The sequence below is a fragment of the Silene latifolia genome, chromosome X (genome assembly GCF_048544455.1).
Source record: "Silene latifolia isolate original U9 population chromosome X, ASM4854445v1, whole genome shotgun sequence".
Classification (NCBI taxonomy): domain Eukaryota; kingdom Viridiplantae; phylum Streptophyta; class Magnoliopsida; order Caryophyllales; family Caryophyllaceae; genus Silene; species Silene latifolia.
The window spans coordinates 129,609,132-129,620,652 of NC_133537.1; the positions used below are offsets into that span (position 1 = coordinate 129,609,132).

General features: G+C 36.5%; 1 protein-coding gene across 1 annotated transcript; it reads right to left on the minus strand.

Moving 5' to 3' along the window:
- Positions 1-6,598: 6,598 nt before the first annotated feature.
- LOC141623603 (uncharacterized) lies at positions 6,599-10,355 on the minus strand. The gene is made up of 3 exons (XM_074439710.1): positions 9,977-10,355; positions 6,996-7,919; positions 6,599-6,894 (listed from the first exon to the last, which is right to left on the minus strand). The coding sequence occupies exons 2-3, from the start codon at positions 7,903-7,905 to the stop codon at positions 6,860-6,862; spliced, it is 945 nt and encodes a 314-aa protein (XP_074295811.1). The 5' UTR covers positions 7,906-7,919; positions 9,977-10,355; the 3' UTR covers positions 6,599-6,859.
- Between the last annotated feature and the right edge of the window lie 1,166 nt (positions 10,356-11,521).

The window sequence follows — 11,521 nt, forward strand, 5'->3', positions numbered from 1 at the left end:
CATGCACATGTTATGTTTGATGAAATGCTAAGCCTATGAATCCTTGCATTTACTACCATCTCTTATCTTTTCAATGAGACTTGTAAGACATAAACCAACTCGAGTCTCATTAGACCATGCATGTTGTTGAGTAGGGAAGATTAAGTCGACTTGTAGGTGTTGTACAATCTAATCGATTCGGCTCCGGGACCCAAACTTTCCTAGGATTGTAAGATATAACCCAACTCAATCCATCACAACAATAATTGCTTGCTTATAATTTGAGAACATGTTTGTATGATCAATTCCCATGAATCCCCTATGACCCCATGATATCCTAGCATTTTTAATCCATTGTTTACATCTTTCCTTTTGTTGCTTGTTTATTGCATCTATTAGATTAGAATCATCATCCCATTATAATTGTGACAACCCCAAGCACAACCATAATTAGATTGAATAATTTGAGTAACCACCGTCCCATGGATCGACCTCGACTTACCGCTAACTAGTTGTTTGTTGAGTATTATAAATGTGTTTGATTGGGTGAGTGACGACATCGTCCACATCAAAATGGCGCCGTTGCCGGGGACGGTGTTGTTTATTTGAATTGTTCTTTTGTCTAGTTTTAGTTGTGCTTCTTTTTCTTGAGTTTTATTGTACTTGTTCTATTTCACATGCTCAAACATGTCTACATTCACTTTTTGGCAATATAAAAATGAATCATTTGATAAATATGTTGCAAGATTTGAAGATTATATGACTCATGCTTGGCATCATGGTTTTACTCTTTCAAATTATGAAGCATGTTGTGTTGTTTATGATGGCATGAACCTTGAAACCCGCAACTTGGCATTTCACTTGAGTGGTGGTAGGATATGTGAGATGAGTTGTGAGGAATTTTTGAAATTTGTTGAGTTCATGACCATTCATTGTCTTAAGCAAACTATACATGACATGTTTGAGAGTGCCAAGGAAGGTATGGAAGCGATAAAAATCACATTTCAAAAATTCATTGAGGAAAACTATGATGAAAATGAGATTTGTGAGGATGAGAAACCTTCCTATAACCTTGAGCCAACCCACTTTGTCCATAAAATTACCCCACCTTGGGAAGATGGAGTGCTAGATGAAGAGAGTGATGATGAGGAGGAGTACATTCTTGATTGTGAAACTAATGCTTGGATGCCGTCATCCTACTCTTCTTGTGTTTCAATGAACTCAATCTCCATGGAATTTGATGTTAATGGGCAAAGTGAGAATGATATGGATGTGAGCTTGAATGAAAACTCACCCTTTGAGGATGATATATTTGAGGGAGACAATTGTGTTGAACTTGGTGAGCCTTGTTACGACAACCCCTTTGATAATGAACCTTGTTGGGATGAGGAATATGATGAGGACATTTGGGAACCCCAAATAGACACCCTTAAAATCACCTTGGATGATAATGAGAGTACTTGCATTGAATGTGGTGATTTTGACTATTTGGAGGATGAGTTGAGTGAATTGCCAACCAACTACCCATTTCATGTTCCTTCCATCCATCATTTCTCTTATAATTTTTATCATAATGTTCTTGACATGCTTGTTCGGTCTTTTACTTGGGCATTATTTCATTGCATAATCTTGTGTTGTTATCCATGCCTATTTATTTCTCACTCCCAAGAATTTGACCGACTTCTACGTGCTTTGAGTGCTAGTGATGATTTTCCATGAAATTGTTAATTAATAATCTTTGGTTTAATGGAGTTCCTCAATAACCGTTAGTTTGTATATTTGCATTCAGTATAGTTTGCATTGTAATATATCTCACATGATTCATGTAGTTATTTGCATATAGACTAGAATTCATGTATAGTCACTAATGGCCAAACCTATTCATTTCTACACTAGAAATAGTGTTTAAATCGGTTTGGGGAGGTTTGATCATAAGCGACTTAAGCATTTATCATGCATCATATACTATAGTTTAGATTGCATTCATTTGTTATATATGTCATATAGAATTGCATTTAGTTAGAGCATGCATTCATTCATACCATATCATTGCATTTGTACTTCAATTTCCATAAAATCAAAAATTCAAAAACATGTTTTCCTTTTTATCCCTACTCCTACATGTACATTGAGGACAATGTCCAAAATAAAGTGGGGGATGAGAATTTATATTCCAAAATACATAAAAATTGAAAAATTTTGAAAAATCCCAAAAATATGTCTTTTAATTTCATAAAAACAAAAACCATAAAAATTTGAAAAATTGAAAAATCCAAAAACAAGTTCATTTCCTTTGTAGTGTAGACTTGTATATATTGTTTTGTATATATTGTGTTTGTTCATCCTTTTTCACATTGATTGACTACGCCACATCCGAGACATGAGGATATTGAAGACCGCATGGTATGATCTTTCCAATCTCCTTTTTCCTCTTTATGTTAATGACTATGTGACTTTATTTTGATTGATGCGGTAAAAACAATGTGAACTTAGGACTTGCATTTAGTTTATATGTCATATTAGTTGGTAGAATCATTTGCATTAGGATGTTTATATGCTAGTTGCATCATGGCATGTAGTTGCATGTTAGAAAAATTTTGTGAAACCGTCTACTTGGGAAGCTTGACAAGTGTACATAGGCCCTAGAAAATGCTTTTTGTTCTTAAGACTTTGCTTGTTAGAATACTTGTAAAACACCCTAGGATGTGTCATGCTAGTATCCTTTGACCCATGGATTAAGGCCTAGTCAAGAGTACCTTGTGGTGTGATAACTCCTTGGCTATCGTTTATTCCAAGGTGACCCTTGAAACCATGCATACTTCCATCATTCATCCATGTTCTACCATATATTTTTGTCATCAAAGGGAATGGGCACAAAAAGAAATCAATTTGAGTTCAATGAAATGAAAAGTGAAAGAAAGTTTGCAAAAATGCATCAAATGAAAAGAGGAGCACAAATAGAACTCCTAAAGCTTCACATACAAGGCACCCTCGTTACTAATTGGGGTGACTTTGAAAATGTTCAAAAGAAATGCAAAAAGTTGTCAAGTATTGAAATGCCAAAAGTCAAAAGTCAAAAAGAAATGGCAAAGAAAGTGTTCTCAAATGTCAAATGCCAACGAATTTGGGGGGAAAACAAAAACAAAAGCAAACTCCCAAAATAAAACTCAAATACTATCGATCCCTTTTCCATCTTATCCATTTTTGTGCATGGTAGAGAGGGGACGACCCTTCTTCTTGTCTAGGCAAGAGGGGGAATTCCGCGATCCTCCAGTGTTTCTAACACCATAGGGAGTCTACTCTTGACAAAAACATTTAACGATTGAGGACAAAGGTACCCTAGCTTGACACAACTTGGAGGTGATTTATTGGTATCCTTCTAGGCTTAGTAGTTTGAACAAATTGCATCTATGAAGGATTGTGTACCCTTGAATTGCTTCCCTTGTAGATAATTTCCGCCACTTAGATGAGGAAAGTGGCTATTCTTTTGTAGATGCATCCATTACTTGATTTTGTGTGCTTAATGATTGGATGTGTCGCCATTTTGGCAAGCCCCACCTTGCCTTGCAAGGAGGCATCCTACCTCATGGTTGTCTTGTTGTGAGTTGAAGGGGCGGAGTGAGACCCGCTAATTGTCTCATATCGGCTATGTTATTAGGTTAGTTTAAATAAAGGTCTAGTTTTTGTCACCTCTTTACTCGGGACGAGTAAAGGTTCGGTTTGGGGATATTTGATGTGAACATTATTTGCGCACATTTAGTCCCCTAATTGAGCCTATTTTGCATACTATTATAACATTCTATGGCCATTTTATCCGTCAAAACCTTCCTATTTGCTTTTCTATCGCATTTCATATGTTTTGTAGAAAAGGAGATAATAAGGCGGAAATTCCGTCTTTTCGTGCATATTTGGAAGCTTATTGATGATATTAGATGGACTAGTATGAAGAGGAGGCAAGAATGATGACCAATGATGTAGGAATAAAGAGTATAAAGATGGGTCATAAGGTTTAAAGCAAGGAGGAAAAGCAAGGAAGCCATTCATGAAGAACATTGCTCGGAACGCAAACCAAGAGTTGCTCCTTTGGCTCTGAAAATATGCTAGATGGAACGGCGTCGAAAAAACAAGCGATCTAGGCTTTTGAATCACTCCAATAGGAGTCCGGATGAGAAAATGACGTCCGTTTTACAATCCGAGCTCAAACAAAGAAGCTGACAGAATCCGCGCGTCCCGCGCTGAAGACGCTCGGATTGCCCTACAATCCGCTCGGATTGCTCAGAATCCGCTCGGATTCTCCCACTACAATCCGAGCGTCTTGCTCTTGAATCCGCTCGGATTCCACCGCAAGAATCCGGCCGTCCCGACTCCAATCCGCTCGGATTTCTTTCCAGTGATTTTCGTGTTCTTCAAGCTCCGAGAAAGACGCCCTTCCTCTGAAAAATACCGGAGTCTCCTTGCTCAAATCTAAAAAGTGTAATTACTAGTTTAGCCCTTAGTTAACCCTAATGCATCCACCTAATTTCCACTATAAATACCCCATTTGTAATAATCAAATCATCAAGTTTTCATTAGGTTAATTCAATCCTTCTTTAGATTAGATTAGGAGTAGATTAGAATAGATTATCATTTAATCTTTCCACAAATTACACATTAATCTTTCCTTTAATCATTGTTCAAGTTTACTATTGAGGAATTCAAGTTTATTATTGGGTAATTAGAAGATTATTGGGTTTATTGGGAGATTGACAACCTTCCATCAATCATCAAGTTCTTCTATTATTCTTTGCATTATTATTTTGGAATCTCCATAGGTATAATTCTCTTAATCCTTATTTTAATTATTGTTAATCTTTCTTACTTGTTCATCATGTTTAGCTTTGTTAGTATGATTGACAACCTTATTAACATGTTAAACTTGACCATGAGTGAGTAGTTACTTAGCTAGGATTAGTGGGTAATTAGGGGAAACCAACATGGGGAATGATTCATGCTTAAATTAATATGCTTCCATGATTTATTTGCTTGCTTGTTTTGATCTCAACTCATGCACATGTTATGTTTGATGAAATGCTAAGCCTATGAATCCTTGCATTTACTACCATCTCTTATCTTTTCAATGAGACTTGTAAGACATAAACCAACTCGAGTCTCATTAGACCATGCATGTTGTTGAGTAGGGAAGATTAAGTCGACTTGTAGGTGTTGTACAATCTAATCGATTCGGCTCCGGGACCCAAACTTTCCTAGGATTGTAAGATATAACCCAACTCAATCCATCACAACAATAATTGCTTGCTTATAATTTGAGAACATGTTTGTATGATCAATTCCCATGAATCCCCTATGACCCCATGATATCCTAGCATTTTTAATCCATTGTTTACATCTTTCCTTTTGTTGCTTGTTTATTGCATCTATTAGATTAGAATCATCATCCCATTATAATTGTGACAACCCCAAGCACAACCATAATTAGATTGAATAATTTGAGTAACCACCGTCCCATGGATCGACCTCGACTTACCGCTAACTAGTTGTTTGTTGAGTATTATAAATGTGTTTGATTGGGTGAGTGACGACATCGTCCACATCACCGTTTCAGAGGAAGAGGGAATGCTTTCCTCCACGTTCTCCTCTACCTCATTCTCGGTTTGTGGCTCTCGAACTTCTTCAAGTTCAAATTTTCTCCCACTCTGTCTCGTAGAAATAAATTCCTTTTCTAGGAAGACAGCATCACGAGCCACAAACACTTTGTTCTCGTGTTTATTGTAGAAGTAATAGCCACGTGTTTCCCTTGGATATCCTACAAAAGACATTTGTCGACACTGGGTGCAAGCTTATTGTCGACTTGATCTTAACGTACGCTTCGCAACCCCAAATACGCATGAATGACAAATGAGGGACTCTCCCTGTCCATATCTCATATGGAGTCTTATCGGCCGCTTTAGTCGGGCTTCGATTTAGTGAAAATACTGCAGACAAGAGGGCAAAACCCCAAAATGAACTAGGAAGCTCAGTTAGACTCATCATTGACCGAACCATATCAAGTAAAGTTCGGTTTCTCCTTTCGGCCACACCATTTAATTGCGGTGTGCCAGGAGGAGTCCATTGTGATACTATACCACAATCTTTTAGGTGTGAATCAAATTCAATATTTAGATACTCACCACCACGGTCGGACCGTAGAGTCTTTATCTTTTTATCCAATTGGTTCTCTACTTCCTTTTGAAACTCTTTGAACTTGTCAAAGGCTTCACTTTTGTTCTTCATTAAGTAGACATACCCATATCTACTTAAGTCATCAGTAAAAGTAATGAAGTAGAGAAAACCTCCTCTAGCGGTGATGGTTAATGGTCCACACACATCCGTGTGTATGGGAGCCAAAACCTCACTAGCTCGTGTCCCTTTTCCCGCAAAAGGTGCACGAGTCATCTTGCCTAAAAGGCAAGACTCGCATGTACCATAAGATTCGAAACCAAATGGTTTGAGCACTTTTGATGAAGCAAGTCTCTTAATGCGTCTTTCGTTTATGTGCCCTAAACGACAATGCCAAAGGTAGGATTCGTTTGGATCACCCTTTTTGAGCTTTTTAGTTTCCATATGATAAACGTCATTAACATCATTTAAAACATAAATGCCTCCAATTGAAATGGCATTGCCATAAACCACATCATTTAAAGAAAAAGTACAACACTTGTCCTTAGTCATAAAACAAAAGCCTTACGCGTCTAACGCGGAAATGGAGATGATATTCTTAGTTAAAGTTGGTACAAAATAACACTTATTTAAATACAACTCTAAACCACTAGCTAAAGTGAGCACATAGGTCCCTACGGCAACGGCGGCTACTCTAGCTCCATTGCCCATGCGGAGATCCACATCACCTTTTGCTAGTGCTTGCACGTCCCTTATACCCTGCAAATGGTTACAAAGGTGAGAGCCACATCCGGTATCAAGTACCCAAGTGGAAGTACAAGCATAATTAACGTCTATCACATAGAGAGAGGAAATCATACCAATAGGCGTCACACGCCCTTCCTTGAGATCCTCCAAGTATTTGGGACAACTCCTCCTATAATGCCCCTTCCCATTACAATGGAAACATTCGGCCTTGGAGAGCTTGACACTTTTTGCCTTGGGATTGCCATTCTCAACGGCCTTCCCCTTTCCCTTGTCAATTTTCTTTGACAATTTCTTGAATTGGGACTTTTCTTTTCCCTTTCCTTTCTTGACTCCAAGAGACATGTTCTTTAACTTCATGGTTAAAACATCTCCCTTTTCACTCCCACTTGCCTCCATATCCCTCTCCGCTTGGGTGAGGAGTGCATGGATTTCATGGTAACTCTTATCCATGTCATTCATATTGTAGTTTACCCTAAAGTGGGCAAACTTGGTGGGGAGTGAGTGAAGGATACGATCCACCACAAGAGTCTTAGGAATCTTACACCCTAGACGCTCTAGGATGTCAACATATTCGACCATTTTAAGGACATGGGGACCAAACTTTTGGCCCCTCTCAAGCTTAGCTTCAAAGAAGCGTGCCGCCGCATCGTATTGACGGACTTTTGGTGTTTGTGAAAACATAGTGATCATACGAGTGAATATCTCGTAAGCATTTAAAGAAATGCATGAAAGCTTGAGCTTTGGCGATATTGACCATATCAACACATTCTTGATATCATTCAACATCCTCACATAGTCATCATAGGCGGTCCGCACCGCCGATGAAGCTCTTGCACCGGGCTCGATAGGAGGAGCATCGGTCAAGTAAGTGAGCACATTGTCGGACAACGCGGCACTTTTGATGTTGGATTCCCATTCAAGAAAGTTACTACCGTCATCTTTTAAAATACATTTGTCCATTACGGACCTTAGCCATGAATCTTTGCCTAGTGAAGTAGTCGATGGAGTTGATGAAGTTGCCATTGCGAATTAAAATGCTACAACAAAAAGGAAAAATTAACATTCATTGTTTTAAAAATTACTTGTAAAAACATGTTTAGCAAGTTTTAGCATTTATATAATGACCTCCCACTAAATTATATAAATGATTCCAAGACCCAAATATTAAACAAAAATGAGCATCGCTTGGGTGAAACATCCCATAATTGCGTAAATTCGGTAAGTCACGTTGACTAATTCTACCTCTAGAACTCTTGGTCGACAAATTTCCTCAAATTCATCTACTAGCCCCGGAACACAAGACCGTCTTATATCCCGTTGAGTCCAACCAAGTTTGGCGTGTGATAACCGCTTACCACCCTACTTACCCAAGGTAAAAAGAGAACACCCCGCTTGGGCGAGCGTGGCTCTAATGAACAAGAGATTCATAGGTGTTACTAATTGGTAAGGCTAATCTCAATTTTAGTTATGTGAGAGATCTTGTCAATTTAGTCATAAATTGCTTATAAGTGAATTAATTCGGTGAATGTAAATGACGTGAATTGACAACCGCGAAAATAAAATAAAATGCATGTGAGTGGCGATTTTGGCATGCGCGAAAATAAAACAAGCAAACATGCAAGCATATGAATAAATCCTAGTATGGCCTCCTAGTTAATAAAAACTAGTCTATTACATTTTGGAAACCAAATCCTTGGTCCCTTGCCTCTTCATTGTGGGATTTGGAACACCTTCCAAAAATAGACTCCGTCTCGTTGTAATCCGTCTTTTGGAAACGCCGGTAAAATAACTATTACAAATGAATTACATAGCTATTCCTATTATACATTAATTAATAAAATAAATAAAACTATTAATTAATTACAAACCGACGATACGAGATCGTATTTAATTACAAACAAATCGATATTCCCATTCATTTCGGGTAATAACGATTAAAATTAACTAGGCCATACTAGGTACAAAAAGATAAATACTTTAAATAAATGACAATCATTCATTCAACTTAAATAAATATGCTTAAAATGCTGTAAATTATGATGCCAAAATCGCCCTACCTATCATTCATTGGTATCCATCTCGGTTTTGTGGATTTAATCGATTTTTAACATGTAAAAATCAATAATTAACTCTTAAATCTCATTTAAGTCCAAACTAATAGTCCAAACTGTTTTGAACCTCAAAATTAGTCCTCACTAATTTTATGACAAATTATTAGTTTGGTTTGGTGATAATTTGCTAATTAAATCGGAAAAATCATAATATTTAAGTAAAAATCCAAAATAATTGAAAAATTACCCAAACAATTGAAATAAAAATTTTTAGTATTCTGAAACACTCCCAAGAACACCAAAAAGTCATAAAAATTGCCCAAAAATTTCGGATAAATTTTGTGAAGAAAAAGATCGATATTTATCGGTTTTTAACCACTAAAACCAATAAACATCAAAACAAAGTGAAAACACACATGCAAAATTACTTTTGACATTTAAATAATATACTTAAATGTACATAAATTTATCATGGGCAGAATCCAAAAATTCGAAATTATGATTAATTAATTGGACTTTTATCGACTTTTTACTCAAAAAATCAATAAACATGCAAAAATTCGAACCAACCTTCAACCTTTTGCATACAACCAGTAGAAACCATGCATGAACTACCATAAAAAAGTCATGCACCGAATCAACATTTAACTAATTTTAGTCAATTTTTCACTAAAATGCGACATTTTGACTCGGTTCTCTACCAAAAATCATTAAAATTAGCAAAATTACTTGACAAATCACCAAAAAATTCCACAAACCTTTTGAGATCAGTAGGTATGCATGTCCCAAAAATTTCGTGCCAAAAACTCTTCTAACACAATTTTTGAGTTTTTACTAATTATCTCATAATTCATAAAAATGCTTAAAATCAACATGCAAATTACAAGCCTAAGCTCTGATACCACTTGAAAGATCATAGATCCATATTAGACTCTCTAATAAAATAAATTTATCTCATAAATTGTTGTTTATGTGATCTATGTAACATGCATGCTAATATGAAAGCATAAAAAACAAAGTATAAGGAAAAACAATTTCCTTACATTGAATATGAGGTAAAATGGGCACAAATTAGTTCTCCTTACTAATTTGTTCTTGCGCTAAAATGATGTGGATGATCCTCCTTGAAAAACCTTCAAATAGAAAGTCTCCTCCAAGTAGCACCCAAGAACTACCCAACAATATTAATAAGTATGAACTAGTAACTTATTAATATGTGCCCTTGATAATAATACTAGTAATATTACTAACTATTCTTAGTAATAATTGTATACTAGAGAAATGTTGTAGAGAGATGGAAGAGGTTTTTGTTCACATGCAAAATGAATGATTTTTGTGTAAGTAAGGTGGAGTGAACAAATGACCAAATATATGGAGTGTAGAATTGGGAAAGGAAGTGGCGGGTGGGTTGGTGCTCTAGTGGACAATTTTTGTTTTATATTTTTATCTTACATCACATGCAAAATGTAGTATAAGACATATATTATGGTAGTATACAAAATAAGGTAAAAATGATTATGTGAGTAATCATCATTACACTTATTTTACACGGTCCACATGACCATATACGGGTCCATGTTGGTTTCTATATTTGTCGCACAAATCCGTGTAATTTTCATTTTAAACATCGTATCATGTTTAAATGCTTCCATAATAAATTCGTCCAATTCACTCCGTAAATATACGTGTACCACTACACATATTATTTACGTACTAATATTAATCACATTAATCAATTAGTACAATTTTAGTAAATTAACAGTTAATTAACTAAAACCCGTTTCCCAAAACTTATTATTTAATTATCGCATAATTAAATAATAACTGCCGCTCCTCGAGTTCGCAACTCGAAATCTCTCTAATAATAATCGACTAACCTCTTAGTCTATAAATCAAGGGACTAAATGAATTGTATCTCATACAATTAATTAGTTATCAATTGGGGTTCGTTCCTTTAGGTGTGACCGAAAGGGGTCAGTTGATCACCGCCGTCTCACGACAATAACGTCAAACTCTAGTCAGCCAACCGTTATCGATTTACGTTAATCAACTGACGAGGATCAAATAATTAAATATCTGATGATATTCTATTAATGAGATTTATTATGTTAACGCACTATTGTGGAGGACACTAACTCCAACATAAGACACATAACTATGCAAGACTTTTACTCTCTAAAACTTAGATTCCCCTGGTAGGACTATGATAATAATATGGTCCTAGTCTAAATCTGGCCAGACTCTCGGACTGTACACTTCCGATTCGACATGCGGCAGAACTGCCTGCATCAAAGACTCGATGACAGAACGGAAATCGAGTACCCCAAGCGCCAGAACAGCACAAAAGTGGCGGAAATAAAATGAGATAACCCACACTTGCCAGAACAGCACAAGTGGGGCGAAAAAGGAAACAGATAAACCATACTTGCCAGAACAGCACAAGTAGGTTAGACCCGTACATGTCAGAACAGCACAAGTTGGGCGTAAATACAAGTCAAGCAAGAAGGCATAGCATTATGGCATTTTCACGAGAATACAACACATTACAAGTAGTTACTTAGAATAAATCACTCATACTTGAAATATGA

What these genes read in the sequence shown, in the direction of transcription:
- LOC141623603 (XM_074439710.1), bottom strand. Translation starts at nt 7,905, where the DNA reads ATGGCAACTTCATCAACTCCATCGACTACTTCACTAGGCAAAGATTCA. An exon ending in AGGGCGTGTGACGCCTATTG is followed by an intron (nt 6,895 to 6,995) that starts GTATGATTTCCT and finishes AACCATTTGCAG; the next exon opens with GGTATAAGGGACGTGCAAGC.